A 27254-nucleotide genomic window follows, 5' to 3' on the forward strand; every position below is an offset into this window, starting at 1 on the left:
AAAAAAGAAGAAAAAGATTAAAAAAATTTAATGGAAGACTACGGCAAGTAAGAAAAAAAAAATACTTTCAGATAACGGCCAACTAGTGAAGAGAAGAGGTACGACAAGTGAAGATCGACCGGCTTAAACAGTGCTTACTACAATTGTAAAGAGTCTGTGTTAGTGGCGAAGAAGCAGAAGAAGAAGAAGACGGAAGGAAAATGTCTAAGCAATTTAGTCATACCACAAACGACAGAAGGTCATCCATCATCTACTCCACGAGTGTCGGGAAGGCAGGGCTATTCACGCCTGCCGACTACATCCCACAGGAGTCAGAGGAGAACCTGATTGAAGACGAAGAGGACGTGAACGAGGACGAGGCCGGTGAACAGAGGCCCATCCGCGGCGGTGATGGGGCCCAACCAGAGAGGGAGGGCGAGTACCATTCGCTGCTGGACGCCAACAACTCCCGGACGTTACAGCAAGAAGCCTGGCAACAGGGGTACGGCTCCAACGACCGCAAGCAGTTGCTGGACCAAGAACGGGACTTGCTGATAGACAACAAGCTGCTTTTGCGCGACGGTGACATCGGAGGAGACATCGAAAGTCGCGACCACGGTCACAGCCCTGGACCGGATGGCGCAGACAGACCCACGGAGATCGAACACGCATGGGACAACGCCATTGAGAGCGGCCAGCCCATCAACTCCACCTTCAAGCGGGAGACACAGGTGATTACCATGAACGCGTTGCCGCTCATCTTCACCTTCATCCTACAAAACTCGCTATCACTAGCATCCATTTTCTCCGTCTCCCACCTGGGAACGAAGGAGCTGGGCGGTGTGACGTTGGGGTCCATGACCGCAAACATAACAGGCCTAGCCGCAATCCAAGGTCTGTGCACGTGTCTGGACACGCTGTGCGCACAGGCGTACGGTGCCAAGAACTACCACCTGGTGGGTGTGCTGGTGCAGAGATGTGCCGTGATCACCATTCTGGCATTCTTGCCCATGATGTACGTGTGGTTTGTCTGGTCGGAGAGAATCCTGGCGCTGATGATTCCCGAGAGAGAGCTGTGCACACTGGCAGCCAAATACCTGCGCGTCACCGCATTCGGTGTCCCCGGTTTCATCCTGTTCGAGTGTGGAAAGAGGTTCCTGCAATGCCAGGGCATTTTCCATGCGTCCACGATCGTGCTGTTTGTGTGCGCGCCCTTGAACGCGGTAATGAACTACCTGCTGGTGTGGAACGACAAGATCGGCATCGGCTACCTGGGCGCTCCGCTCTCCGTGGTGATCAACTACTGGCTGATGACGCTCGGACTACTAATATACGCAATGACCACCAAACACAAGGAGAGACCGCTTAAGTGCTGGAACGGCATCATCCCTCGGGAACAAGCATTCAAGAACTGGCGCAAGATGATCAACCTGGCCATCCCCGGTGTGGTCATGGTCGAAGCCGAGTTCCTCGGCTTCGAAGTGCTCACCATCTTCGCCTCCCACTTGGGAACGGACGCGCTGGGTGCCCAGTCGATCGTGGCCACCGTCGCGTCGCTGGCATACCAGGTACCTTTCTCCATCTCTGTCTCCACAAGCACCCGAGTGGCCAACTTCATCGGCGCGTCGCTCTACGACAGCTGCATGATCACGTGCCGCGTGTCCTTGCTACTATCCTTTGTGTGTTCGTCGCTAAACATGTTCGTGATCTGCCGGTACAAACAGCAAATCGCAGAGCTGTTCTCCTCAGAGAACGGTGTGGTCCAGATGGTCGTGGAGACGCTGCCGCTGCTGGCCTTCATGCAGCTGTTCGACGCGTTCAACGCCTCGACAGCGGGCTGCCTGCGTGGACAGGGCAGACAGAAGATCGGCGGTTATATCAACCTGTTTGCCTTCTACTGCCTGGGTGTGCCCATGGCTTACGTGCTGACTTTCGCCTACCACTTGGGCGTGGGCGGCTTGTGGCTGGGGATCACCAGTGCGTTGGTGATGATGAGCGTGTGCCAGGGCTACGCGGTGTTCCATGGCGACAAGCGCCGGATCCTTGCCGCAGCCCGCAAGCGTAACGCAGAGACCCACACATCGTGAGCTCCGCACGGCAGATGACGTATAGGGGAGATGCGGGGGGAGGGAGGTGTGTGGGGGGGCTAGCCTAGCCCCAGCCTGGCCACTAGTGACAGAAATTTAAGGGTTCGCCATGCTACTAGTCGCGGGCAAACAACACCACACACGTGCGCATACGGCACTGAATGGGCTTGCATTGCATTGAAAAAAAAAATTCTCGTTTCCTATACTCGTATATACTCACACATTCACACGTACACACACGTACACACACTTATTATATATATATATATATATATATATATATATATATACAGTTATTCGTGTACGTAACGTGTGTTGTGTGCATTGTACATATGAATATAATTTTATTTATAACTCATGTTTGTATTTCCTCCCCCCGTCAAAAGCAGCACCGCAGAAGCAATGACTAAAGCGTACACCATCGTTCTCAAGCTCGGTAGCTCGTCGCTCGTGGACGAGAGCACGAAGGAGCCCAAGCTGTCCACCATGACGCTGATCGTCGAGACTGTGACGAACCTCAAGCGTATGGGCCACAAAGTGATCATCGTGTCCAGTGGCGGCATCGCGGTCGGCCTGGACGCGCTCAACATCCCGCACAAGCCCAAGCAGCTTTCCGAAGTGCAGGCGATCGCCGCCGTCGGCCAAGGCCGCCTCATCGCGCGCTGGAACATGCTGTTTTCGCAGTACGGCGAGGAAACCGCGCAGATCCTGCTCACTCGCAACGACATCCTGCGCTGGAACCAGTACAACAACGCGCGCAACACCATCAACGAGCTGCTGACAATGGGCGTCATCCCCATTGTCAACGAGAACGACACGCTGTCCATCAGCGAGATCGAGTTCGGCGATAACGACACGCTCTCCGCCATCACCGCCGCCCTCGTGGGTGCGGACTTTTTGTTCCTGCTCACAGACGTGGACTGCTTGTACACGGACAACCCGCGAACTAACCCGCACGCGCGTCCCATAGTGCTGGTGCCCGAGTTGTCCGAGGGCCTACCCGGCGTCAACACCTCCTCGGGCTCCGGCTCCGAGATCGGCACAGGCGGCATGCGCACCAAGCTCATAGCCGCCGACCTCGCCTCCAACGCCGGCATCGAGACCATCGTGATGAAGAGCGACCGCCCGGAGTACGTCCTGGCCATCGTCGACTACATTCAGCATCACTTCCGTCCGCCGCGCTGCGCGGGTAACGGCTCGCAGCAGCAGTTCCGCGACCTGCAGGACGCGGAACTTGCAGCGCTGCGTCGCCACGGCGTTCCCCTGCACACCAAGTTCCTGGCTAACGACACCAACCACAAACTCAAGAACAGGGAGTTCTGGATTCTGCACGGGCTCATCACCAAGGGCGCCATCGTCATCGACCAGAACAGCTACGACCGGCTTCTGTGCAAGGACAAGACTAGCTTGGCCCCGGCCGCGGTCATTGCCGTGCGCGACAACTTCCACGAGCTGGAGTGTGTCGACCTCGAGATCGGCAGGCGGCTGCCCAACGGCGACCTGGATGTCTCGCACCCGGTCCAGTCCGTCGGCAGGGTCCGCTCCAACTACACGAGCCTGGAGCTCGCCAAGATTAAGGGCCTGCCCGGCGAGAAGATCCACGACGTTCTGGGCTACAGCGTCAGCGAGTACGTTGCCCACAGGGAAAACATCGCCTTCCCGCCGCAGTTTTGAAAACCCGCTAAAATCACACTTGCGTTATAGATGTATATATCTCCCCTTTTTTCTTATCTTAGTATTACTATGTATCCGTTTTCTTTTTACAAAACAAACAATAAAAAAAAAGAACACAGCACAGCACGCCTTGGCTCAAACGTATACGTACAGTCTGCGTTCTTTGGAAACGTGGAAGATCTTGATGTCTGCCGCGTTCCGGACCACGCCGTGCGGCAACGGTATGCTCAACTCGTCGTTGATATACAGCTCGTTCTCCGCCGGCTTGTACAGCGGAGCAAACTGCCCCGGCAGCGAGTTTCCCGCTTTGTTCTCGACGAGAATCCGCAGCTTGTACTCCCCACTGTCGTACCTCTTCATCTTCACCTCGTACTCGGGCTTGTCAGGCTGCTGCTGCACTGCCGCAGCCTTCTTGTTCCTCCGCTGGGCGATAACGGTCTCGTCGATCTCCTCTATGCGGCCTACCGGTGCCCTCGCCACTGGGAACAGCGGCGGTAGCGTCCCGTCGTCGCCATCGTCGCCACCGTCGTCGTCCTTAGCGTGGCCGCGCAGAACGCTCATCGGGTTGCTGGCCTCTTCCTCGATGATCCTGTGCATCTCCGTCTTGTAATCGTTCTGCAGCTCGTCGTTCAGTATCTCCAGCGCAGGGATCTCCGCGCCCTTCTGCCTCATCTTGGGGAACGCTATGTGGTCCCTGCAAAGCACGACGGAGTCACGGATCTCGCACGACTCCAGACACCACTCCACCAGGATCTCCCGCAGCTGGACGTCCTCACGTATCCAGCGCGAGCAATCGCTGTTTATGCAGCAGTCCCACACATAGCACTCTTGTCCCTTCTTGTCACGGTCCGTCCGGTGGCACGACGTGATGATCGGGATCTCCCACTCGTTCTGGATAATAAGCGGGAACACTATCCTCGCATCGAACTCCGTCTCGGGTTTGGGCACGAGCCCGGAATGGCACACGTTGATGAACACCTTCTTGGCGTTCTGCAACTCCTCTGGGCCATTGCTGGATACCAGTTTGGTCTTTATGACGAAATCCGCGATGGGCTCGATCTTGGACACTGATCCGCCGCCAGCATCTACCGTCACGTATTTGCCGTCACTGCTGTGGCGTTGCTTGATCGGTCTCAGCAGGAAATCGGCCATTGTTTGCGCTTTGCTCTGCCAAACTCCCAATTATTGTTCTCTCTCTCTCTCTCTCTCTCTCTCTCTCTCTCTCTTTTCCGCTTTCTTTATGTAAGAAACCAGAGCTTTTATTTTTCTTCAATCGCTATTGTTTTCGAATCGCTGAAAAAAAAAGGAAAAAGTGCCCATCACATACACATGTACCATCGCACAGAAAACTCTGGTCCGGCAGCGGGTTCTGGCCAAGGGCAGCGTCCATGAGCTCTCCAATTGATTTGCTTTATGAACCGTTTTCTCACCACGACTCGGCCCAGCCCTTTGACCCAAATCTAAAGTGCGCTGGATGCGGTGCCTTTTATTCGATGGATTGCCCACTGCGGGAGCAAAACCTCTGGTCATGTTTATTCTGCAGCCGCTCCAACCCAATGGATAGAACGCCGTTGGTATCGTCTGACGCCTACACTTTGACCTCTGAGAGAAAAGGCACGTTTGAAAGAAGAACCGTTATGGTTATAGACGCCGTTTGCGGCCCCCATGAGCTGGATCATTTGATTGCCACGCTGTGTGACGCCGCCGCTTCCAAGGACAGCGAGCTGACATGCGTCATCACCATTCAGGACTCAGGCAGTGTCACCGTGCACAACACTGTGGGTCAGAAACGTAACGCTGTTTTTTCAATTGATGACTTTATGACCCACTATAATCTCGATAAATTGAATGTCAAACATTTCGAAAAAAAATTAAGAGCGACTCACTCAACATCGTACTGGTTTGCACACGACTCTTTGAAAAAGCAATTGCAGGAAATTTCCAAGACGGCAAAGGAGGGGAGCAAGTCCAAACGGGGCAAACGCTGTACCGGATTAGCATTATTCATTGCCTCCATATTGGCGTCTCAATGCGCTTTGTCAACTTGTTGCCATATAGTATCATTTCTTAACGGCCCATGTACCAAAGGCGCTGGGAAGGTCTTATCAAGGGAACGTAGAAAACATATGAGACAAAACTATCATTTTGATTCCGAGAATCCAAATTCGAAATTGTCCAGAAGTTCGTGGAAGTTTTATGAAGAGTTATTCAAGAAATTTAAACAGCAGAAATTAAACTATGAATTTTTTATAAGCTCGTTGGATCAAATCGGTTTGCTGGAAATGGGTCCGTTAGTAAATTCATCAATGGCGGTTTCTCAGTTTGATTCCTTCAACGACGAGAGATTCGTTAGATGTTTCCAGAAATACTTGCGTTTGAGAAATGAAAATGCCATTTACAACTGTAAGATGAAAATATTAACCGCTGAAAACACTTCGATTGTGTATGAGATTCCTGATTATGTTTTGAACCCGAAGAATCTTTCTCTACCGGTAGAAATCTCACTGGGCAACCGTTCCACAAAGAATTCTGTACAGCTTCAAACTACGTTTGAGAATAGTGAGCAAGCATACACTAAAATCGAAACATTTGTGCTACCAGCGCAACCAAAGACCGATTTGTTTCAAATACAAAAAATAATTGCGATAGCAATGAAAAAAATGGCTTCTCAAATCACCGGTAATTTCGATTACTCATCCAAACATACCAAGGAGTTGAACAAGCAATTAGCTTCTTTACTAAGGCAAGTTCAGGGAATTGACAAGGACAAGATTATAGAATGGTGTTATTACTTATACAAATCGCCCATATTATCGAGCAGGAACACTTCACCGGATGAAAGGTACCTCTTCCTTCACCAAGTACTCAACTCCAGTCGTGACGTCTGTCTTTCACTATGTAAACCTTTGATTTGGAATTATAATGACTCAAAACACGACTGGGTCGTTTTGGACATTTCGCTGGCAAGAACACCGATATTCCAAGATGGCAACACYACTTTGTGTATTGACGGTGGGTCATACGTTATTCTAAGAATAGGAGAACGTTTTCAAAGGGAAGGCCAGGAGTTCTGTTGCAAGCTTTTAAATGATTTACAAAGATTTACCCAACCATTATATGTGGAGACTGAAATTGGTGGGAGTCAGGATCGCTTCTTGAAAAGTAAAATTGTTCCTTTTGATGCCAGCGACAAGAAAATTCTTGGTACAGAAGATATGACATTCCGAGATTTCTTCAACTTATACACCAGCTCGACTGAAAACAAATAGGTACACAAAATAGTAGAAATTAAATATGTACTCTTGTTAAACTTCGTGGCGCTTGATTGGCAAAAACCAAATTTAAAGAAAAAAAAAATCTGACAAAATGGCGGGAAATCCACGAAGACAATAGGAAATACAAAAGCAAAATCAACCTCGATTTTATTCAAGAGATAGCATATACGCATCAGATAGTCGCTCATTTATGGCAATACTTGTTTATTGAGTAGTTGTATTATAGCATTATATAAGGTTTTCCGAAGGGTATCATATGGACAGTTTTGGGAATTTGAGTATAGGAGACAATTTCACTAGCGGGATGGAGCACGGTGATGAGGAGCTGGTGGGCCTTTCCAACCTAAGCATATCGAAAAATGGACCAACATTATCTCCACAACTCATCAACCGGTTCATGCCCCATTTCCCTTCAAGCCCATCGCCTCTACGAAATGCATTGGATTTTAGTGTAAGTAAAGGCGATGAGGAAGAGAATGACCTAATGGAGATAGACGAAGTTGACGATACGAGTTTCGGAGAGGTTTACGACAGGGAGCCCACTGAAGCAATTATTGAAGTGGATGAGAGGTCCATAGTGGAAGAAATCGAAGTCACGCCTGAAGACAAACAAAAGCAAGAAAACAGTGAAAGTCAGAACCAACACCAAGAGGGGGAGAGAAATATTGTTTCACCACACCATGCAACTGTCATAAAGGCACTATTGTCACCGACAGATTTAGGCGTAGCGGCGGCTACCAAAGTAGAAAGTATTGTACCATTGCCACAGGCTAACCCAGACAACAATCAAGATTCAAAGAGCAACCTAGAAATTGGTAATGAAAATGAAAGCGAGCAGAATGACGAAGTTGAGGATGAACTCAACCTACAAACAGGTAATGATAAATCAAGAACATTTACAAATGCGTTCGATTCCGAGATAATCAAAAGGGAATTGAGATCAAGATCAAAATATCAACCGATTCAAGTTTCATTTAATACACACAATTACTTTTATTCCGATAAAGAGGGCGTGAAAACATATTCTCTTACAAAACCAAATGACAACGGAATAGATGACTTTTATGACCGGAACGAAGCTTTCAAATTGCCCAAGCCGTGGTCACCCAATTCGCATCCGACATCGAGAGCATCATACGCCTTGATGTCATATTTACAGTTATTTCTCAATGCGATTACTACGATTGTAATTTTCAGTTTTATACTATCATTCATCTTAACACTACAGAAGGACTTGAAATCCACATGGGAACAAAGAAAACACGAATTACAGTACGAATCCGAAAATTGTCAAGAACAATACATCACAAACCGTTGTAATCAAACGCCGGGTTTACCGGCTTTGGACCAACAGTGCGCAGAATGGAAACAATGCATGAACAGAAACAACGACATATTTTTCCGTGCAAGAACAACATTGAGCGCACAGCTGTTTGGAGACATCATCAATTCGTTTATAGATCCATTAAATTGGAAAACACTATTTGTCATATTTTGCGGCATCATAACTTGGTGTTTTAGTTCAAATTTTTTACTCGGATTCGTGCGAGCTAAGAGCTACTACGGCGATGGCATCAAAAGATATCCCGTGTCACCTCCACTAACATCATCGTCTGAGGCATCTTCCAAAGAGGGCTCTCGCTTACTCAAGCAGTAAATCGCGTTATCTCGATTGGAAATCATGCTTATCTATGCAATCGGAGAGTCCGGGAAGCCAACCCCGAGGCCGACAAAATTCTAGGTGACTACTATATAAGGGTGAAGAGGCACCTGACTCTTTTACATTTATATATCTTGGACAAATGTAACGGTACAACAAGACAGTATCTTCTATACTATATAACCAACTCAATTCGTATAGACAGCAACCATGCTTGCTGCTAGGAACTTTAAACTCGCATATTTCAGGAGATCTGTCTCCCAATTATCTCACATCAAACCTCCCAAACATATCAAAAATGAGCCTGTGAAGTTATTTGGTAACACAGACTCGAAAGATTGGGACTTGTTGAGGGCCTCATTGATGAAATTCAAGAGTTCTTCCTTAGAGGTTCCCTTAGTCATCAATGGAGAAAGAATTTACGACAATAATGAAAGAGCCCTGTTCCCACAAACCAACCCTGCAAACCATCAGCAAGTGTTGGCCAACGTCACCCAGGCCACTGAAAAGGACGTCATGAATGCAGTGAAAGCAGCTAAAGATGCCAAAGAGGACTGGTACAAGCTACCGTTCTACGACAGGTCTGCCATCTTTTTAAAAGCTGCTGACTTGATCTCTACCAAGTATCGCTATGATATGTTGGCTGCCACCATGCTAGGACAAGGTAAGAACGTGTATCAGGCAGAAATTGACTGTATCACAGAACTATCCGATTTTTTCAGATATTACGTTAAGTATGCTTCAGACTTGTATGCTCAACAACCCATGGAATCAGCAGATGGAACATGGAACAGAGCAGAGTACAGGCCTTTAGAAGGGTTTGTTTACGCAGTTTCACCATTTAACTTTACTGCAATTGCCGCAAATTTGATCGGCGCTCCCGCTTTAATGGGTAATACTGTTGTATGGAAACCATCTCAAACGGCTGCCTTGTCGAACTATTTATTGATGACTGTTTTGGAAGAAGCAGGATTGCCAAAGGGTGTCATTAATTTCATCCCAGGTGACCCAGTTCAAGTCACCAATCAAATTTTGGCTGATAAAGATTTCGGAGCTCTGCACTTCACAGGTTCTACTAATGTTTTCAAGAGTTTGTACGGCAAAATCCAGAGCGGTGTTGTTGAAGGGAAATACAGAGACTACCCACGTATTGTTGGTGAAACTGGTGGTAAAAATTTTCATTTAGTTCATCCAAGTGCAAACATCTCTCATGCAGTACTCTCTACCATTAGAGGTACATTTGAATTCCAAGGCCAGAAGTGCTCTGCCACCTCTAGAATATATTTACCAGAATCTAAAAGTGAGGAATTTTTATCCGATATGTTTGGCATCCTGCAGCAGCAAAATGTTGTTCCAGTAAACACATCTGCAAGCCCAATATCTGGTGGTAATCTGCGTGGATTCATGGGTCCTGTGATCCATGAACAAAGTTTTGATAAATTAGTTAAAGTTATTGAAGACGCAAAGAAAGATCCTGAATTGGAAATTCTTTACGGCGGTCAATACGACAAGAGTCAAGGTTGGTTTGTTGGACCTACAGTCATCAAGGCCAAAAGACCCGACCATCCATACATGTCAACAGAATTTTTTGGCCCTATATTGTCAGTTTATGAATATCCTGATCAAGAATTTAATACAATCTGTGATGTTATCGATAAGACCAGTCAGTACGCTTTGACCGGTGCAATTTTTGCTAAAGATCGTAAAGCTATTGAGTATGCTGATGAAAAATTGAAATTTAGTGCAGGTAATTTTTACGTTAACGACAAGTGCACTGGTGCAGTTGTCTCTCAACAATGGTTTGGTGGTGCAAGAATGAGTGGTACTGATGATAAAGCTGGTGGTCCAAATATCTTGAGCAGATTTGTGAGTATTAGAAACATCAAGGAAAACTTCTACGAGTTAACCGACTTCAAATATCCATCCAATTACGATTAACCAACCTTTGAATCACATAGTACCCAAATTGTTTTCTAATCATCTAATATTTGAACCCATGTAAATGTAAAACTATTGCAAATAAGATTTTGATTGTTTCAACGGTTTTGTTTAGTTTATTTCCAACATTCATTTATATAAATAAATAGTTTAAAAATATTCATCGAACCGATATCTGAAACCCTGTTCAGTAGTCATAAAGCACTTATCTACCAGGTTTTTTATTTCATCATATATTTCTTTTTTTAACGTGAAGGGCCGACCCGAGCACTAAATTCAATTCGTCTAACATATAACAAGTTCTGGAATCCTGAAATGAGCTGAAAAGAACACTATTACTGTGACACATACTAACGGTTAGGACACAATGTTTTCAACGATAGCTAGATCAAACGTTAGACCGATTGCCACCTCTTGTCTATTTAACCGTCCGTTTAGTCAATCTTTCATTATTCTAAAGAAAAAGTCTACCCCTAATGAAAAAGTCGAAGAAGATGAAGTTGACGTAAATGAACTTCTGACAAAGGCTGAAGCTCAATTTAAGAAGACGTTAGAAACACAGAAACAGAAACTGAATGAAATGAAACAGGGGAATTTTAATCCCAAAGTATTTGATGGTCTGATGTTCAAAAACAACAAAAAATTTACAGATATTGCAACCACTTCTCTTAAAGGTAAGAATGCACTCCTAATAACCGTTTTCGATCCTAAAGACGTGAAAACTGTAGTAAGTGGGGTTCTTGCCGCCAACTTGAACTTGACTCCTGAAAGAATTCCAAATAATGATTTACAATTGAAAGTGTCATTGCCACCACCAACGACAGAATCGCGATTAAAAGTAGCCAAAGACTTGAAAAAAGTCTTCGAAGATTATAAACAGTCCTCATTAAAGGAATCAATGGGGACCATCAGAGGTAGTATCCTCAAGGAATTTAAAAGTTTTAAGAAAGATGACTCCGTTAGGAAAGCCGAACGTGATTTGGAAAAACTTCATAAAGACTACGTTAACGAGTTACACAAACAATTCCTACAAGTTGAGAAAAGTATTGCAAAATAAAAAATTTCAAGAATTCCAAAGAATCAAAAATCATAAATCTTGTATATAAAACATTTATTTTATATAATAATAAATATCATCGATAATATTATGTGCCATCTCCCTTCTGAACCTATTAACTAGCTTCTTTAGCTAGCGAAAGAAGGGACTTTATTCTTTGCCAAGTGGAATTTGTATAAGCACCCACAATGAAACTCTTCACGAAATTCCATGCCTTAGCATTGTTTCGAATAGGATAGTCCAATGGTTTTGGAATTTGAGTGGAGACAAATGGTAAAGTATCAAAACAGATACTTTTGGCATTACATAGACCCAATAGACCCTCTTCACCACCAAATTTACCATAGCCGGAACCATTAATACCACCGAATGGTAGTTGACAAACATAGAAAGTAGCGAAATCATTAATGGCAACGTTACCAGTTTGTAAGCTGTTTGCCACATAGTTACATTCTTTGATATCTGAACCAAATACAGAGCCACCTAGACCGAATGGGGCAGAGTTGGCCAATTGGATACAGTGGTCGGTATCTCTAGCTTTCATCATGACCAAAATAGGACCAAACACTTCATTTTGTGCTATTTTCATTTCTGATGTGACATCTACTAGGAGAGTTGGTTGGAAATAGTGACCTTGTGGATATTTTGGATGTTTAAAACGGGAGCCACCATGAAGTAAACGAGCACCTTTTTCGACAGCATCCTTAACCAAAGCTTCCAACTCGTCGAATCTGTTATCGGATATCATCGCACCCATATCGACATTTTCTAAGTGGTCGATATCAGAGCCTTGACGTAATGGGTTTGCTGCCATACGATCATTCAAAATCTTGACTAAACCATCATAGTTTTTCTCGCTGACAATGACTCTTTCAATACCGATACAATTCTGTCCCGATGACTGGAAAGTACCTCTCATGATGATGGAAGATAGGGCCTCCAAGTTCTTGGCCGCATCTAGGACAATAAATGCGTCCTTACCACCAAGCTCTACGACTACTGGGGTCAACGATTCGGCAGCACATTTTAGAATATAATGGGCAACAGGTTGACTACCGATAAAAGTGATATGCTTGAAACCAGGATGAGCAGTGAAATAATTGGCAGAGTCATCGTTTTCCCTTGGAGGTAAACAGTAGCACAATTGAACCAGGTTTGGATCTTCATCACATGCTTCCAGGCATTTCCGGGTCAATTCGACAAAGAATTCGGACGACCAGACAACTTGTTCTGAACACTTCACAACAATGGCATTACCAGTGAACAAAGCAGCAATAATAGGACCTAACAAATTATGGAATGGATAATTCCATGAAACAATAGAACTGATCACACCTAGTGGTTCATAACGGATTTCAGCACCCTTGTACCACTTCATGAAAAAGTTAGTTGGGCCTGGACGTCTTGACGGTTGTAAAGCTCTTTGACCGTGCTTGATAGTCCATTGGATTTTCTCTAGAGTAACTAAGATTTCACCCATAGAGGCGTCTAGCATCGTCTTCCCCGAGTCCCTGCATGCTACCCTAGCGATAAGATCCTGATTGTTTATGATGTAATCGTGCAAAGAGGCCAGAACTCTCAATCTTCTTGAAAATTCAGAACGACCCCAAGTGGATTGAGCCTTATTTGCCTTGGAGACCATTTCATCTATATCTTTGGTTGTCTTTGATGGGAAAGAGCCAAGGTATTGACCTGTGGCAGGACAATGGCATTGAATAGAGTTAGGTTCTTCAGGATTCCATATGTCAGTGGATACAGACCTTTTGCCCTTCCAGTTATTCTGAGCAGGCTCTGGTGTAGACACGGAAAACTTTGCTGGTTTATAGGATGCAGAGCAATGCGTTGGAGTGAAGATTATCTTGACAAAAACATAGAGAGTGAAGATTGTGGCAACTATTGTCGTAATGCCTATAAGTTTTTGGTTGTCTTGAATGATCTGAGGTTGAGAGCGCAATAGTGCATTCTGCTTCTCCAACCATAAATTGAAGTAAACCTGGACTGTGGAATTCAAGTGATTAATCATGTCTGGATTCAGGTAAACTTTGGGCATGATGAGCGAAGGTAAAAACAGGAGGAAAGCAAAATGTGGTACGGTAAAAATTCCTATTGTCTTGCAAATACTATTATGGTTATATAGAAATTGTCATCGGCGTTACTGTTCCTCGTTAATAAGAATAAGTGGCCTCTCTCTTTTTTTACAGCCGATATACAATAGCATATACTGATTATATGTACTCGTTTAAAAATGAAAAAAAAAAAAAAAGGCTGGATCGGGAAAACCGAGAGTCGTAAAAGCTGGATGCAATGTCAGTTTATACATTTTTATTCTATTAATATTATATTATAAAAAGATAAATGATAAGAAAACTAGAGTGTAATGCAAGATTACAAGGCATTGACATGCACTTCAGTAGAAGGTTTGATGACAGTGTCGATCAAAATCTTGACGACGTCGTCTTTCTTCTTTTCGGCAATCTTCTTGATTTCAACCAATTCACCTTGCACACCCTTTTCGGCGTTCTTTTCCAATTCGCCGACACCACCAGCGTTCTTTTGATTGAACTCCTTCAACTCCTTATCCTTTTGAATCTTGTATGAGTCAATTTCTTTGGCTGCATCAGTCTTGGCTTGCTTCAATTTGTCTTGCCTGTACTTTCTGGCCTTTGATACTATTTCGTGGGCCTCCTTTTCAGCTTGTAGTAGAGTAGCAATTCCGTTTTTTTGCGACTAGAGATTATACCATATGAGCAACAATGAAAAACCAATACCTTGCAACCAGGTACCAATTCAACAATAGAGCACAATAAAAAAAATAGTTTTCATGTTAGTAAGCTTGCTTGCTTGGGGATAGACGATCGACACGCAGTAGCGTAGCACATACCATTATGTTTGTATATCTGTGCACACCTGAAGTCTTTCAAGGAAAAAGGCGTATTGTTTAAGGTATAGTTAGTTAGATTATCTATCACGCTCCCTTTTAGAGATGAAATTTTTGATACCCACGGCAGGGTAATGGCGCTGAAAAAAAATTTATGATAATAGTAGCATATGAGGAAAGCACATGCGATGCGATGAGATGGGGATGTGATGGACAGAGCAGGTGCAGCAGAGTGTAGCAATGGTGTTGTGTGGCGTGTGTGGTATTAATGAGTTCAAGTACAAGTGTCCTCGGTGTTTGGCGCAAACCTGTTCCCTGGAGTGTTCCAAGCAGCATAAAGCGAGGGACGATTGTTCTGGGCAAACACACGATCCAAAGGATTACATATCAAGTGAGACTTTAAAACACGCAGACGATGAGAAACACGAACGGAACGCTTACGTGCAGAGAGACTATAACTATCTGACGCAGTTGAAGCGGATGGTGCAGATACAGAAGATGGACGCTAGGGTGAAGAACAAGAGAGTGCTAGGGCCCGCGAGCCATAGTGCCGGTTTGAAAAGGAGGAGATACGGCACGGATGAGGATGACCACGGTGACATGGAGTGCCAGAGGATAATCAGGAGAGGAGTGAACTGTCTGATGTTGCCCAAAGGGATGCAGCGGTCGTCGCAAAACAGAAGCAAGTGGGACAAGACAATGGACCTGTTCGTATGGAGCATAGAGTGGACTTTGTGTCCCATGCAAGCGCAGGAGGAAGACAAGCGGGTTTTCAAGCATATCAGCCATCGGATTAAAGAGACGGATTTTTTGGTCCAGGGCATGGGCAAGAACGTTTTCCAAAAATGCTGTGAATTCTACCACTTTGCTGGAATAAGCGACCACGAAGAGGGCGAAGATGCCTCAGAGACCAAGGAGGAACGAACAGAGATCCTGCAAAAGAGTGGGCTCAAATTCTACACGAAATGGTTCCCTTACAACACTACGCATATAACAGATTCCAAGAAGCTGGTAGAATTGCCGATCCACGAGAAATGCATTGGAGAGCTATTCAGAAACATGACGGTGATCGAGTTCCCCACGATATTCATTGCCATGGCCGAAGACGACTTGCCAGAGGGCTACGAGGTAGTGCACGAGGAAACGCACAGGGCGGAAAACGACAAGCATACGAACCCATTAAACAAGTTCATCGACGATGTGAAGGAACCAGAGGACACTGCAAAGGACGCCCAGCCGGCAGAGGAACCCGTGCAAAAGGAAGGTCTAGACGACGCCAAGGGCGAGCGTGACAGTGATAGTGACAGCGACAGCGACGATTACAATCCTGGCTTATCTATGGATTTCCTCACTGCATAAACAAGTATATAGAAGTAGAGAGACGATTATTTCTTACGTATAAAAGATAGTATACAAAACAAAACTCAGAATTCCAGGGCACGAACGTACTGGTATGCCAGGTCGCATATGTAGTTGTCCGAGTCCGGCGTCAAGGAGTCCGAAGAGGTCTTGTAGTCCTTGACCTGGATCTCAGAGAGATGGGCCTCGATGTCTGCGATCTTGGCCTCAAAGTTGGCGGCCTCGTTTGATGTGCCCGCCTGCAGTTCTATGAGCAGGCCTTTGAATCCGGTAGAGGAGAAGAGGTTGACCAGGCGAACTGTGAGCCCGTCCATGAGCAACGTCTCGCCGGCATCGCCCTTGATGAGCTGGCGCTGCAGCCAGATGTTGGACAGCTTTGAAGACAGGATGGAGTCGATGGACTCCGGAACACCTGTGGACGAGCCATTGAACACCAGCGCCGGAGGGATGTCAGCGGCGGCAGCGGTGGTGACCATGGCGGACTTGTCCTTGATGAGCACGGTCTGCCGGGCGTGGTGGTGGAACGTTATCGAGTACATGAGCTTGGAGATGTGCGCGGGCAGGTTCTTGATGGAGCACCGGTACGTCCGGAAGTCGATCGACCACGGCTCCTGCACAGACAGAATGCTATTCGAGAGAGCATCCTTCAGTTCCGTCAGTGTGGCGGGAGTAGCTCTTTCAACAAAAATAACGCTGCAAGCATATAAAGAGAGAGAAAAAAGTAGATGTTAGCAAGGGAGTGGTCCAATTGACGAGATGGCGGGGGAGGAGAGGGTTGCTCCGGGCTCTACATACGCTGATTTTGCCATGGTGGGTTGCTGCTGCGGTGGGCGGCGAGGTGAGATTGCTTCTATCTCTGCAAAATTTCACTTTAAACACCACACCGCGTACTTTGTACATAGAAGCACGTAAAAGAACAAAAGACTTCCACGACGACGACACCACGCAGGGGGGGCAGCGCAGCGCCCCCCCTGCGCCTGCCCACACGTAATCCTCTCTATATATCTACATATCTATCTACCTGTCAATGAACGCCTGCGGATGTTGCTGGTCACCCCAGCCCCTGCGCGTACGAGCCAGATCAGACCAGACCCTTGTTCTCAGCAGGCCACGCACACAACTTCCACAAAAGGACACTCTCCCAACACAACCGGGACCGCACGACTGAACGACCACAGCCTGGCACAACCCAAAATACCCACCTCATCGCCAGAGCAGTGCAGAGCAAAGCTATGCAGCACTGCTCTGCACTGCTCTGCCGTCACGTCCCACGGCGCATCACGTGCCCGCTCGTTTAGCGACCCTCTGCTATTGTTCTCCAGCCGGTTTTTTATCGTTTTGCTTTTTTTTCGGGCTGCCTTCGTTCTTCGAGAACAATCGCACCTGCAAAGCTCAGCGCGAGGTTTATATATATAGTATTATAGTATAATACGGTTTACGATGCAGTGTACACTTTGCGCCTGGTAGAGATTGGTACGCTACACACTGACCGCGCATCAAAGTGATCTACTGCTGCATAAATCATGCCATTTGGAATAGATAACACTGACTTCACCGTTCTGGCGGGGCTTGTGCTCGCTGTGCTGCTATATGTAAAGAGAAACTCGATCAAGGAGCTGCTGATGGCCGATGATGGTGCGATTACCGCTGTCAGCACGGGCAACAGGGATATCGCCCAAGTGGTCACTGAGAACAACAAGAACTATCTGGTGTTGTATGCGTCGCAGACCGGGACCGCTGAAGACTACGCCAAGAAGTTTTCCAAGGAGTTGGTGGCCAAGTTCAACCTCAACGTCATGTGCGCGGACGTTGAAAACTACGATTTCGAATCGTTGAATGACGTGCCTGTCATCGTCTCCATCTTCATCTCCACGTATGGTGAGGGTGACTTTCCTGATGGGGCCGTCAACTTCGAGGACTTCATCTGCAATGCGGATGCCGGTGCTCTGTCGAATTTGAAGTACAACATGTTCGGTCTGGGCAACTCCACATACGAGTTCTTTAACGGCGCTGCCAAGAAGGCTGAGAAGAACCTTTTGGCTGCTGGTGCCACCAGGCTGGGCAAGCTCGGTGAAGCTGACGACGGTGCCGGGACCACCGACGAGGACTACATGGCTTGGAAGGACTCTATTCTAGAGCTCTTGAAGGACAACCTGCATCTGGACGAACAAGAGGCCAAGTTTACGTCGCAGTTCCAGTACTCCGTCCTGGACGAAGTGTCCGATGCCGTAGCGCTTGGTGAACCCTCTTCGCACTATTTGCCCTCGCATGAGTTGAACCGCAATGCGGACGGGATCCAGCTGGGTCCTTTCGACTTGTCTCAACCTTTCATCGCCCCCATCGTCAAATCCCACGAATTGTTCGCTTCCAATGACCGTAACTGCATCCACTCCGAGTTTGACTTGTCCGGCTCCAACATCAAGTACTCCACCGGTGACCATCTTGCCATTTGGCCCTCCAATGCAGTGGAGAAGGTCCAGCAATTTTTGTCCATCTTCAACTTGGACTCGGAGACCATTTTTGATTTGAAACCCTTGGACCCCACCGTGAAAGTGCCCTTCCCCACCCCAACCACCGTTGGCGCTGCCATCAAACACTATTTGCAAATCACTGGCCCTGTGTCCAGACAAATGTTCTCTTCTTTGATACAGTTCGCCCCCAACGCCGATATCAAGGACAAATTGACCCTGCTGTCAAAGGACAAGGATCAATTTGCCGTCGAGATCACTTCCAAGTATTTCAACATTGCCGACGCATTGCATTATTTATCCGACGGCATCAAGTGGGACACTGTCCCCGTGCAGTTCTTGCTCGAATCCATTCCTCATATGACTCCTCGTTACTACTCCATTTCCTCCTCTTCCCTATCTGAAAAGCAAACCGTTCACGTTACCTCCATTGTGGAAAACTTCCCCAACCCGGAATTGCCCAATGCTGCCCCAGTTGTTGGTGTCACCACAAATTTGTTAAGAAACATTCAATTGGCTCAAAACAACGTTAACATCGATGACACTAACTTGCCTGTTCATTACGATCTAAACGGCCCACGTAACCTCTTCGATAATTACAAATTGCCCGTTCATGTTCGTCGTTCCACTTTCAGACTGCCTTCTAACCCCTCCACCCCAGTGATCATGATCGGTCCAGGTACCGGTGTAGCCCCCTTCCGTGGGTTTATTAGAGAACGTGTCGCATTCATGGAATCGCAAAAGAAGGGCGGCAACAACGTCTCCTTGGGTAAGCATCTATTATTCTACGGGTCCCGTGATACCGATGACTTTCTATATCAAGAAGAATGGCCAGAATACGCCAAGAAATTGGACGGCTCATTTGAAATGGTGGTGGCTCACTCCAGATTACCAAACTCCAAAAAAGTTTACGTTCAGGATAAATTAAAGGATTACGAAAACCAAGTCTTTGAAATGATTAATAATGGTGCCTTCATCTACGTTTGTGGTGATGCCAAGGGTATGGCCAAGGGTGTGTTAAATGCTCTGATCGGAATCTTATCCCGTGGTAAAGCCATTTCCAGCGAAGATGCTGCGGAATTGATCAAGATGCTCAAGACTTCCGGTAAATACCAAGAAGATGTTTGGTAATCCGTCATCATATTTGCGGCGCTGTTGTTCGGCGACGTCCAAATAAAGATCTGTATCAAAGAAAAATCAATTTGCAAAACCAAAAAAAAAAATTTATATACGCACATATTAAAAAATCATATGCAATCTAGTTGTTTGCTTTTATATGTATATCTATACTATACGCGTGTATCGCGAGTTTTTCTGCTCAATCCCTGGTCAACGGGTTGTTTACTTGAATGACAATACCGTCTGCATCGTTCTTGACCACGGAAACCTGAGTCAAATCGGAAACTACGTAATCCGCACCTGAATCGAACAAAACACTCTTGTCATACGATGATGTTATTCCCACCGTGATGGCGCCCATCGCCTTGCCGGCTTTAATGCCTACAGGTGCGTCTTCAAAGACGACGTATTTCAAGTCCTTTTTACCAACCAATTGCAAATCTTGGCACAACAGATCGCGGGCAGTGGCATAACCTTCAGGGTCAGGCTTACCTTTCTTCACGTCAAACCCGGTAATGAAAACCTCGGGTTTCCCAACTTTTTTCAATATTGTCTTGAACCATGAATATGCCAGATTCGGAGAACCAGAAGTAACGATAGCCCATTTTCTCGAAGGCGTTTTCGTTTTATCGGCTGTATCTACATCTAAAGACAGCAGCAGATTTTCGGCACCAGGAATAAGACTCACGGTGTCCAAATAACTACCAGCCATATCCATCTCTAGGGCAATAACACCTTTATTGTTTGTATTATCTAGTTTGGGAAAAAATTGCTTCATGATATCTTGCGTCCTTGCACCATGGGAATGCTTGAATAAATCAGCAGGATCAACCCCATACTGATGACATAACTTGGTCCAGGACTTTTCTGCTGCGATTGTTGTACTAACAATAGTCCCATCTAAATCAAAAAGGCATAGATCTACTAAGAATTGTGGCATTTCTAGCTAGAGTTTGAATGTATAACTGTCTGATGAGTGATATGTATCAGAACACTGCCGCAGAACCGATCTTTTAAGCTTCTAAGGTTTTTTATATACTTGCTTTCATCATCAGAAAGTGCCAGCGCATCCAGTTTTGGAAAAATCTCGAGGGCCCCTTACCCCATAGTTAAAGAAATGGCGGGGTGCTCTCAGCCGACGGATATGAGTAAGCAGCTGTGTCGTGTCCTTATCGCAGAATACAAACGTTGTCATGCGTCGCAAGAAAACTCAAGTGTGACAGCAAGAATACAGGCAGCGTCTCGATAGAAAGAGTGCTCGGCGTGTCACGCACGATATTGGTGTCTTAGACCGATAAAGTGCAGTAAAGAGAGCACAGCTGGAACCGCACTGAGGCCAAGAGAGGAACCCCAGTTTTGAAAACCACTTGATCAATGCATTCTAGCACACGTCCAGGTTTTTATAAAGCCGCTATCCATCCGCCCTGATTTAATATTGTGGGCACCCAAGGACCCTTAGTTCACTTAATCCGGAAAACTTCGTCATCAACTTTTTGTTCCTTTCGCGTCGTTAAAAAAAGTTTTGAATGTATCATAAACGACAGCGAATCTGGTTGATTGCATTGGATGGGGTTGCTCGGCAGTGGCGTATATCTTTACTGCATACTGAGCCCAAGAGTTTTTGGTGCTCAAGAGTTGAACTACACGAGGTCATTTCAGCAATACAATAGCAGTTAAGCAAGCGGCAGAAAGTGCATGCACAATGGATTGGTCGTTTATATTACAACTGTTGATAACAATACTGGTCATTGTACTGGGTGCAAATTGGTTGTTAAGTTCCTTCCTACTGGACTTCAAAAGAGACCTGACAGCGGTTGCTCTGGCACAACAGGCAAGTGTATCTAGCGTTCGTAACGAGAATGAAACTGCATATTATAGAAGCATCTTAGTGCCTACTGGTTTCCCATTGACTACTGGACTAGGACTCTCTTTAAAGTACAAAATAAGAAATGGTAATTTTGGTGATGTTTGGAATGCCACGATGGAAGTTTCCAAGGGAAGGAACACCATCAAGCTGGTAGGAGACGAGAAAAGTTATTCATTGGGTGAGATCAATGGTATGGCCAAGCGTATACTTCAGAAACTTTCTGTGAAGAAGTACAAAAATATTGGTATATCTGCGTCAGTCGCCACGGTGGAAGGATTTTCTCTTACTTTGGCCTCTATGATGGCGTCTATAAAAACTGGTTCTGTACCTCATTTTTTGCCAGCGGTTCCTAGACAACGAGTGGCGGATCTTGATGTCCTAATCATCGATTCATGGAGATCTTTCAAGATGCTAAACGGTAGTGAGGATTGGTACAAACTGATCATTGTTTGTGATGATCCTACGAAAGCACCACAATTCGATTTGGACAATAATCATGTCATTACATGGGTAGAGCTTATAGATGGGTTTGGTAACGATCCAGAGTTCCAATACACACCGCCAGATGACAATTCTGATGACAAGAAACTGTTTGCGTACGTAGCCTCACCATGGAATGGAACTAACAGCTTCAATCAGATATGCCTGGTGAGTAACATTGCGGAATTTATCAAGAGTTTTCCCCTAGGTAACGAATTGAATAGCAGTGATCATTTAACCATCTCAGCAAAATTAGCAAGTTCCAGTGCAAGCTTACAAATCTGGGGGAAGCTCTTCGCTGTCTTGCTACACGGTGGGTCTGCATCATTTGTCGATCCAGCAGCGTTGGATTGCAAGTCATTGCATAAGACTACACTATTGATTATTGAAGCAAAAGACATTACCAAATTAACGGATTCCGCTTCGGAAAAGGGCTTAGTACATAAATTTTACTTATCCTGGGCGATTAATTTATTGAGCGAGGGTATCTTTACCAAAATTGCTAAGATTGAACCGAATGCTCTTGAGAAACTAAGATGTGTTTATTTGGCAGAAAGTGTGAAAGATGCTGAAGTGATTTCAACATTTCCTGCAAAGATTCCTCAATTGAAGAAGACCAATAAAAGAACCACCCCAAGCACTAAACAACTGAATAAAATAAGAGCACAGTTTGGATCTCGTGTGGTTCTCGAGTTATATTGTCCATATACTATCATGGGGCCCATAGCACATACGAATTTTTACGATTACAGAGTTTTTGACAGCTCGGTGGATAATAACGTTGTTTGTTATGGACCCTTAAGCACAACGTTAGAAGGTAAAATGGTGGAAACGGAAACCAACCCTCTTTTGAACATAGAGAAAAGACAAGGTATGTTATGTATTCGTGGCTTTAGTATCGGTAAACCAGTCGAGTCAAATCGTTTGCAGAACGCAATGAACTTGGCCGAAAAATTTGGAGGAGGTGAAGGTTGGATGCCTTTAGTCGGTATATTTGGGTTGTGGGGCCAAGATGGTTGCTTATACACCTATAACCAATAAGCATTATTTATTATCTATTATTTATTATTATTTTATCATCATCATTTTTATATCCCTCCCTACTAGGAGGTGGTATACTAAATCATCGCATCACGTGTTTGATTTCTTGATTTTCCTACTTTCTTTTGCTTCTTATCATTATCAACAATTAATCGTATTTTAACTGACCATCAACACAAGCCCAGAAATCCTTGATATATTTTTTTTGTTCGTCAACGTCGTTGTTAATTGTCCCTCTTACGGCCAAGTATGTCCTGTTATCAACTTCAATATTCCATTCATCTGGGTTGGCACCCACCACACGGCCACCCGCTTCCTTTAGAATACACCATCCAGCGCAAACATCCCACGAATAACAACCACCATCCCAGTAACTGTCGAGATACCCCATAGCGATATATGCCATGGTCATCGCAGAGGATCCTAAATTCCTGAACCCATGGACAAAACCATAATCGCACGAAAGCAACTTTTCATAAGTGGCCATCTTCGTCTTAAAGTTTTTCCCCTCTCTTGCTGAGCCTGGTTGTAATGCTACCACGGATTTATTCAATACTAGAGAACCCATTGATTCTAATTTAGCTTGGTGGTCAAAGCCTTTCCCATTAACTCTTATACCATTCCCTTTAGAAGCTGATATGAGGAGGTCAATGTGTGGATTATAAATAACGCCTACCACGGGCTCTTTATTTATCGTTAGGCCTAGCGAAGTACAACTAAATGGAAAATCATGGACAAAGTTTGTGGTTCCATCAATTGGATCAATGATGAAAGTAGGATCATCGGTAATCTTACTTTCCCCTTCCACGTAACTTTCTTCCCCAATGAATTTGAAGGTTGGATATTGTGCTCGTACTGATTCCCAAATTAATTTTTCAACTTGTTTGTCAATGGCAGTTACAATATCGACTCTTCTGGAACCTGTTTTTAAATCATAGTCTTGCTGGGTGCCTGATTTGGACTTGATGATAGGACCTACTTTTTCGGTGGCTAGATCGCAGAGAAATTTCTCGATAGAAGCTAAATCCACAGTCATGATATGTATGTATGTGTTTATGTTAGCCGGCCAAATGTTCTTATCCAGCTAAATAATTGTATAGTTTTGGGCAGTAAAGAGTAAGAGTTTTGATTAGAGATTAAACATCTGCATATTAATACTGTTTTGGAAGGTAAAAGGTGCGCAATAATAGGAGTCACTCGATGCATCATCCCAAAATTATTTTTTTTTTTTCCATACATCATCAGGTGGAATTTTTCGCAGTGACGCACGCCAGTTGCATTTTTTAGTTTTTCCGATGGGAAGAAAAGCATTCTTGCATTAATGGCGTGCATTGAAGGGCTGTTATATTCGTTGTAACCGTCTATTGTCTTCCACACATGCCTATATATGTAGTTAACGGTTCTATTAGCTGCGAGTGATTTCATTTATTTAATTTATTTAATTTATATATATATATATATATATATGAATTTGTGTCATTGACGTCATGAAAAAAAACTATTGTTCGTATTCGTGTTCATTCAAGTAAGCAGCAACCACTTCGCGATCTCTGCTAACCCATTGTGCCCTAGCTCTAATGGTGTCGAAAGCTTGGGCCAACGTTTGGTCGAAGCCTTTAGTTGGCTTTTCGCTGTAGAATTTACTGATTTTTTCAAGATCTTCAACGGAGGTGAAGTTGGTCAACCCCAACGTCAATACACCACCCAAGACAGGTGAACCTGGCTGCAATCTCTTGACAATTTCGTCCCAATTTTCTTGTAGCCAAGTCCATAATCTTTCGATACCCTTCTTATGAGCTCTGATACCTTGCATTGGTATGTAGAAGTCCTGGTTCAAAACAGTACCATCCAACAAGTAACCCAAGGTTCTTTCTAAGAACTTACTGTTCTCAAATCTACCCAAGGCTCTCAACGCAACAATTTTTTCATCTGAAGAAATAGGGTTTTGGTAGATGTGAAGAATTTTTTCGTAGTTAGCATCTTCACCAATTCTGGCAATGGTGTTGAAAACAGCTGGCTTGATCAACGCAAGAATGGCTTTTTTGTCCCCATTGTTGTATTTTTCAAACATTTCCACTGCAATATTTTGCATTTTTTTGTCACCAGATGCGCACGCAGCATTGAACAGAGTGACTTTTAGACGTTGTGAGGCAAAGGTGTCATCTTCGCTAATATTCCATCCCAGCTCAGAGAGCTTTTTGGACACCAACTTTAAAGTAAATTTATCAAGAGCATTCAAGACGTTTTCAGGTTCGAAGACCCAAGTAGATTTCAAAGCAGATAAACTGTTAATGATTTGTTCCCAAACAACGAATGAGTTCTCATCTTTCCAATTAGAAACCAAGTTCAAGAAGTTTGTAGTGGAAGTGTAACCAGATGCGGAAAGGGCCTTTGCATCAGCGACTAAGCCAACACGGTCTTCGACGGATAGAAAATCAGCTTGTGTAGATAATGTGGTCCACCTTTCGTCAGAGTAAGAAGTGATAAAAATACCAGATTGGTCACCATTGAGCTTGAAGAAGTCTTGGTTTTGTATTTCAAAAGTAGCAGATCTTTTGTTTAGTACCAATGAATTGTCAATACCCGTCCTATCTTTCAAAGCTAAAAAAACTGGGTAAATTGTGGTGTCTTCTTCGTCCTTAACGTCACCAGTACTTAGATAACGGTTTTGAGTCAAAGTAATTTTGCCATTTTCCTCCTTTACGGATAGAACTGGAAAACCGATACTTTTAGTCCAAACGTTCATCACCGAACGAACGTCTTTGCCAGAAGTTTCTGACAGGGCATCCCATAGATCCTCTGTCTTAGCATTGCCGTATTTAAATCTGTTCAAGTACTTGGACACACCTTTAATGAAAATTTCCTCGCCTAGCCATTTAGAGATCATTCTTAATAATGAGGAACCTTTAGAATAAGAAATGGCATCGAAAATCTGGTTGATTTCATCTGCATTCTTAACGGGGACTTCAATTGGGTGAGAAGATCTTAAGGAATCTAAGTTCAAAGCACGTTGTAAGTTGTCGGTTACGTATTGTTCCCAAACTTTCCATTCCGGTTGAAACTCGTTGCAAGAGTACCAAGACATCCAAGTGGCGAACCCTTCGTTCAACCATAAACCTTCCCACCAGTCCATAGTGACTAGGTTGCCGAACCATTGGTGGGCCAGTTCATGCTGAATTACTTCAGCAACTCTTTGGATACGATCCAAACTCGAGTTTTCCATATCCAGTAACAGGTCAATGACTCTGTAAGTGACCAGTCCCCAGTTTTCCATAGCACCCGCTGAAAACTCGTGAACCGCCACCATATCCATCTTTGGTAAGGGGTACTCTATGTCAAAGGTATTCTCAAAAAACTTCAAAGTTCTCGCAGCCAAATCAACAGCGAATTGACCAAGTTTTTCGTCACCTGGGGTGGAATAAACTCGGACTGGGATACGCAAACTGCTGTTTTCAACGTATTTTAAGTCAGCCACAATAAACGCCACCAAATACGTAGACATCTTTGGAGTAGTGTTGAAGGTCGTGATTTTTTTACCTTTCTCGGTTATTTCCGTCTTAACATCCATGTTAGACAAATGAGTCAGAGAAGATTCAGAAATCAAAGTGATATCGAAACTAGCCTTCAAGTTTGGTTCATCGAAACAGGGGAAGGCCCTTCTAGCATCGGTGGCTTCCATTTGAGTAGTGGCCATGTATTTAGTCTCGCCAGTGGCTTTATCCGTATACCTGGCTCTATAGAACCCAGCCATTTTGTCGTTCAAGGTACCAGTGAACTTAATCTCCAACTTTGCAGAATCTCCCAAATTTTTCAAAGTTCCATTAGGGAAGACAAAAGTCACTGTCTGCTGGCTTTCATCTTTCTTAACATCAATGGCGCAGACACTTTCAAGAAAAGCAGAATGGAAATCTATTTCCAAATAATTCAACGTAACAGAGTCTACGGAATGATCGTTGATCTGTAAATCAATCTTGGCAGACCCTTCAAATTTGAAGGTTTCGAGATCAGGCTCCAATGCAATGTCATAATGCGATGGGGTAACATTGGCTGGTAGCACTTCACGTGACATACTGGTCTGCAATGTTGGCTTGGCGTGGTTGAAACTCTACTAGACAAACTCTATTAGACAAACTCTAAGATCCTTACCCAAATTCCAAGTTGTAACAAGCTTTTAAAAAAAATTGAAAAATTCGGAATATTGAAACCAGAATTTTTACTGATGAGTACATGATAAAAACGGAAAAGAAGAATGTGTCAAAATTCCCACGCTGAAACCGGAGAATTAGGAAGAAAATTTTCAGGATTGGTCAGCTTTGTGGGATGAATGAATATTGCACATTCGAAAAATCATTTTTTTTTTCGCCGCGTTGAA

General features: G+C 44.7%; 15 protein-coding genes across 15 annotated transcripts; 9 read left to right on the forward strand and 6 right to left on the reverse strand.

Moving 5' to 3' along the window:
• Positions 1-200: 200 nt before the first annotated feature.
• ERC1 (Erc1p) lies at positions 201-2066 on the forward strand (the record flags this gene model as incomplete). The annotated part of the gene is made up of 1 exon (XM_018365561.1): positions 201-2066. The coding sequence occupies one exon, from the start codon at positions 201-203 to the stop codon at positions 2064-2066; it is 1866 nt and encodes a 621-aa protein (XP_018221816.1).
• A 357-nt stretch (positions 2067-2423) lies between these two features.
• DI49_2439 (putative glutamate 5-kinase) lies at positions 2424-3740 on the forward strand (the record flags this gene model as incomplete). The annotated part of the gene is made up of 1 exon (XM_018365562.1): positions 2424-3740. One exon carries the CDS (start codon positions 2424-2426, stop codon positions 3738-3740), a length of 1317 nt encoding a protein of 438 aa, XP_018221817.1.
• Positions 3741-3875: 135 nt separating this feature from the next.
• PIH1 (Pih1p) lies at positions 3876-4892 on the reverse strand (the record flags this gene model as incomplete). Its single annotated transcript, XM_018365563.1, has 1 exon — positions 3876-4892. The coding sequence occupies one exon, from the start codon at positions 4890-4892 to the stop codon at positions 3876-3878; it is 1017 nt and encodes a 338-aa protein (XP_018221818.1).
• A 236-nt stretch (positions 4893-5128) lies between these two features.
• On the forward strand, positions 5129-7009 carry NEL1 (GTPase-activating protein NEL1; the record flags this gene model as incomplete). The annotated part of the gene is made up of 1 exon (XM_018365564.1): positions 5129-7009. The coding sequence occupies one exon, from the start codon at positions 5129-5131 to the stop codon at positions 7007-7009; it is 1881 nt and encodes a 626-aa protein (XP_018221819.1).
• A 262-nt stretch (positions 7010-7271) lies between these two features.
• On the forward strand, positions 7272-8672 carry BRL1 (Brl1p; the record flags this gene model as incomplete). Its single annotated transcript, XM_018365565.1, has 1 exon — positions 7272-8672. The coding sequence occupies one exon, from the start codon at positions 7272-7274 to the stop codon at positions 8670-8672; it is 1401 nt and encodes a 466-aa protein (XP_018221820.1).
• Positions 8673-8885: 213 nt separating this feature from the next.
• On the forward strand, positions 8886-10613 carry PUT2 (1-pyrroline-5-carboxylate dehydrogenase; the record flags this gene model as incomplete). Its single annotated transcript, XM_018365566.1, has 1 exon — positions 8886-10613. The coding sequence occupies one exon, from the start codon at positions 8886-8888 to the stop codon at positions 10611-10613; it is 1728 nt and encodes a 575-aa protein (XP_018221821.1).
• A 367-nt stretch (positions 10614-10980) lies between these two features.
• RRF1 (Rrf1p) lies at positions 10981-11670 on the forward strand (the record flags this gene model as incomplete). Its single annotated transcript, XM_018365567.1, has 1 exon — positions 10981-11670. One exon carries the CDS (start codon positions 10981-10983, stop codon positions 11668-11670), a length of 690 nt encoding a protein of 229 aa, XP_018221822.1.
• Positions 11671-11785: 115 nt separating this feature from the next.
• On the reverse strand, positions 11786-13720 carry MSC7 (meiotic recombination directing protein; the record flags this gene model as incomplete). Its single annotated transcript, XM_018365568.1, has 1 exon — positions 11786-13720. The coding sequence occupies one exon, from the start codon at positions 13718-13720 to the stop codon at positions 11786-11788; it is 1935 nt and encodes a 644-aa protein (XP_018221823.1).
• A 1068-nt stretch (positions 13721-14788) lies between these two features.
• Positions 14789-15907, forward strand: BCD1 (Bcd1p; the record flags this gene model as incomplete). Its single annotated transcript, XM_018365569.1, has 1 exon — positions 14789-15907. The coding sequence occupies one exon, from the start codon at positions 14789-14791 to the stop codon at positions 15905-15907; it is 1119 nt and encodes a 372-aa protein (XP_018221824.1).
• Positions 15908-15972: 65 nt separating this feature from the next.
• SRB2 (Srb2p) lies at positions 15973-16446 on the reverse strand (the record flags this gene model as incomplete). Its single annotated transcript, XM_018365570.1, has 1 exon — positions 15973-16446. One exon carries the CDS (start codon positions 16444-16446, stop codon positions 15973-15975), a length of 474 nt encoding a protein of 157 aa, XP_018221825.1.
• A 984-nt stretch (positions 16447-17430) lies between these two features.
• NCP1 (NADPH--hemoprotein reductase) lies at positions 17431-19506 on the forward strand (the record flags this gene model as incomplete). Its single annotated transcript, XM_018365571.1, has 1 exon — positions 17431-19506. One exon carries the CDS (start codon positions 17431-17433, stop codon positions 19504-19506), a length of 2076 nt encoding a protein of 691 aa, XP_018221826.1.
• A 187-nt stretch (positions 19507-19693) lies between these two features.
• On the reverse strand, positions 19694-20434 carry DI49_2449 (HAD family hydrolase; the record flags this gene model as incomplete). The annotated part of the gene is made up of 1 exon (XM_018365572.1): positions 19694-20434. One exon carries the CDS (start codon positions 20432-20434, stop codon positions 19694-19696), a length of 741 nt encoding a protein of 246 aa, XP_018221827.1.
• Positions 20435-21196: 762 nt separating this feature from the next.
• On the forward strand, positions 21197-22882 carry DDE1 (Dde1p; the record flags this gene model as incomplete). The annotated part of the gene is made up of 1 exon (XM_018365573.1): positions 21197-22882. The coding sequence occupies one exon, from the start codon at positions 21197-21199 to the stop codon at positions 22880-22882; it is 1686 nt and encodes a 561-aa protein (XP_018221828.1).
• A 148-nt stretch (positions 22883-23030) lies between these two features.
• Positions 23031-23918, reverse strand: INM1 (inositol monophosphate 1-phosphatase INM1; the record flags this gene model as incomplete). Its single annotated transcript, XM_018365574.1, has 1 exon — positions 23031-23918. One exon carries the CDS (start codon positions 23916-23918, stop codon positions 23031-23033), a length of 888 nt encoding a protein of 295 aa, XP_018221829.1.
• Positions 23919-24380: 462 nt separating this feature from the next.
• Positions 24381-26951, reverse strand: AAP1 (arginine/alanine aminopeptidase; the record flags this gene model as incomplete). Its single annotated transcript, XM_018365575.1, has 1 exon — positions 24381-26951. The coding sequence occupies one exon, from the start codon at positions 26949-26951 to the stop codon at positions 24381-24383; it is 2571 nt and encodes an 856-aa protein (XP_018221830.1).
• Between the last annotated feature and the right edge of the window lie 303 nt (positions 26952-27254).

This window comes from Saccharomyces eubayanus, chromosome XV (assembly GCF_001298625.1).
Source record: "Saccharomyces eubayanus strain FM1318 chromosome XV, whole genome shotgun sequence".
Classification (NCBI taxonomy): domain Eukaryota; kingdom Fungi; phylum Ascomycota; class Saccharomycetes; order Saccharomycetales; family Saccharomycetaceae; genus Saccharomyces; species Saccharomyces eubayanus.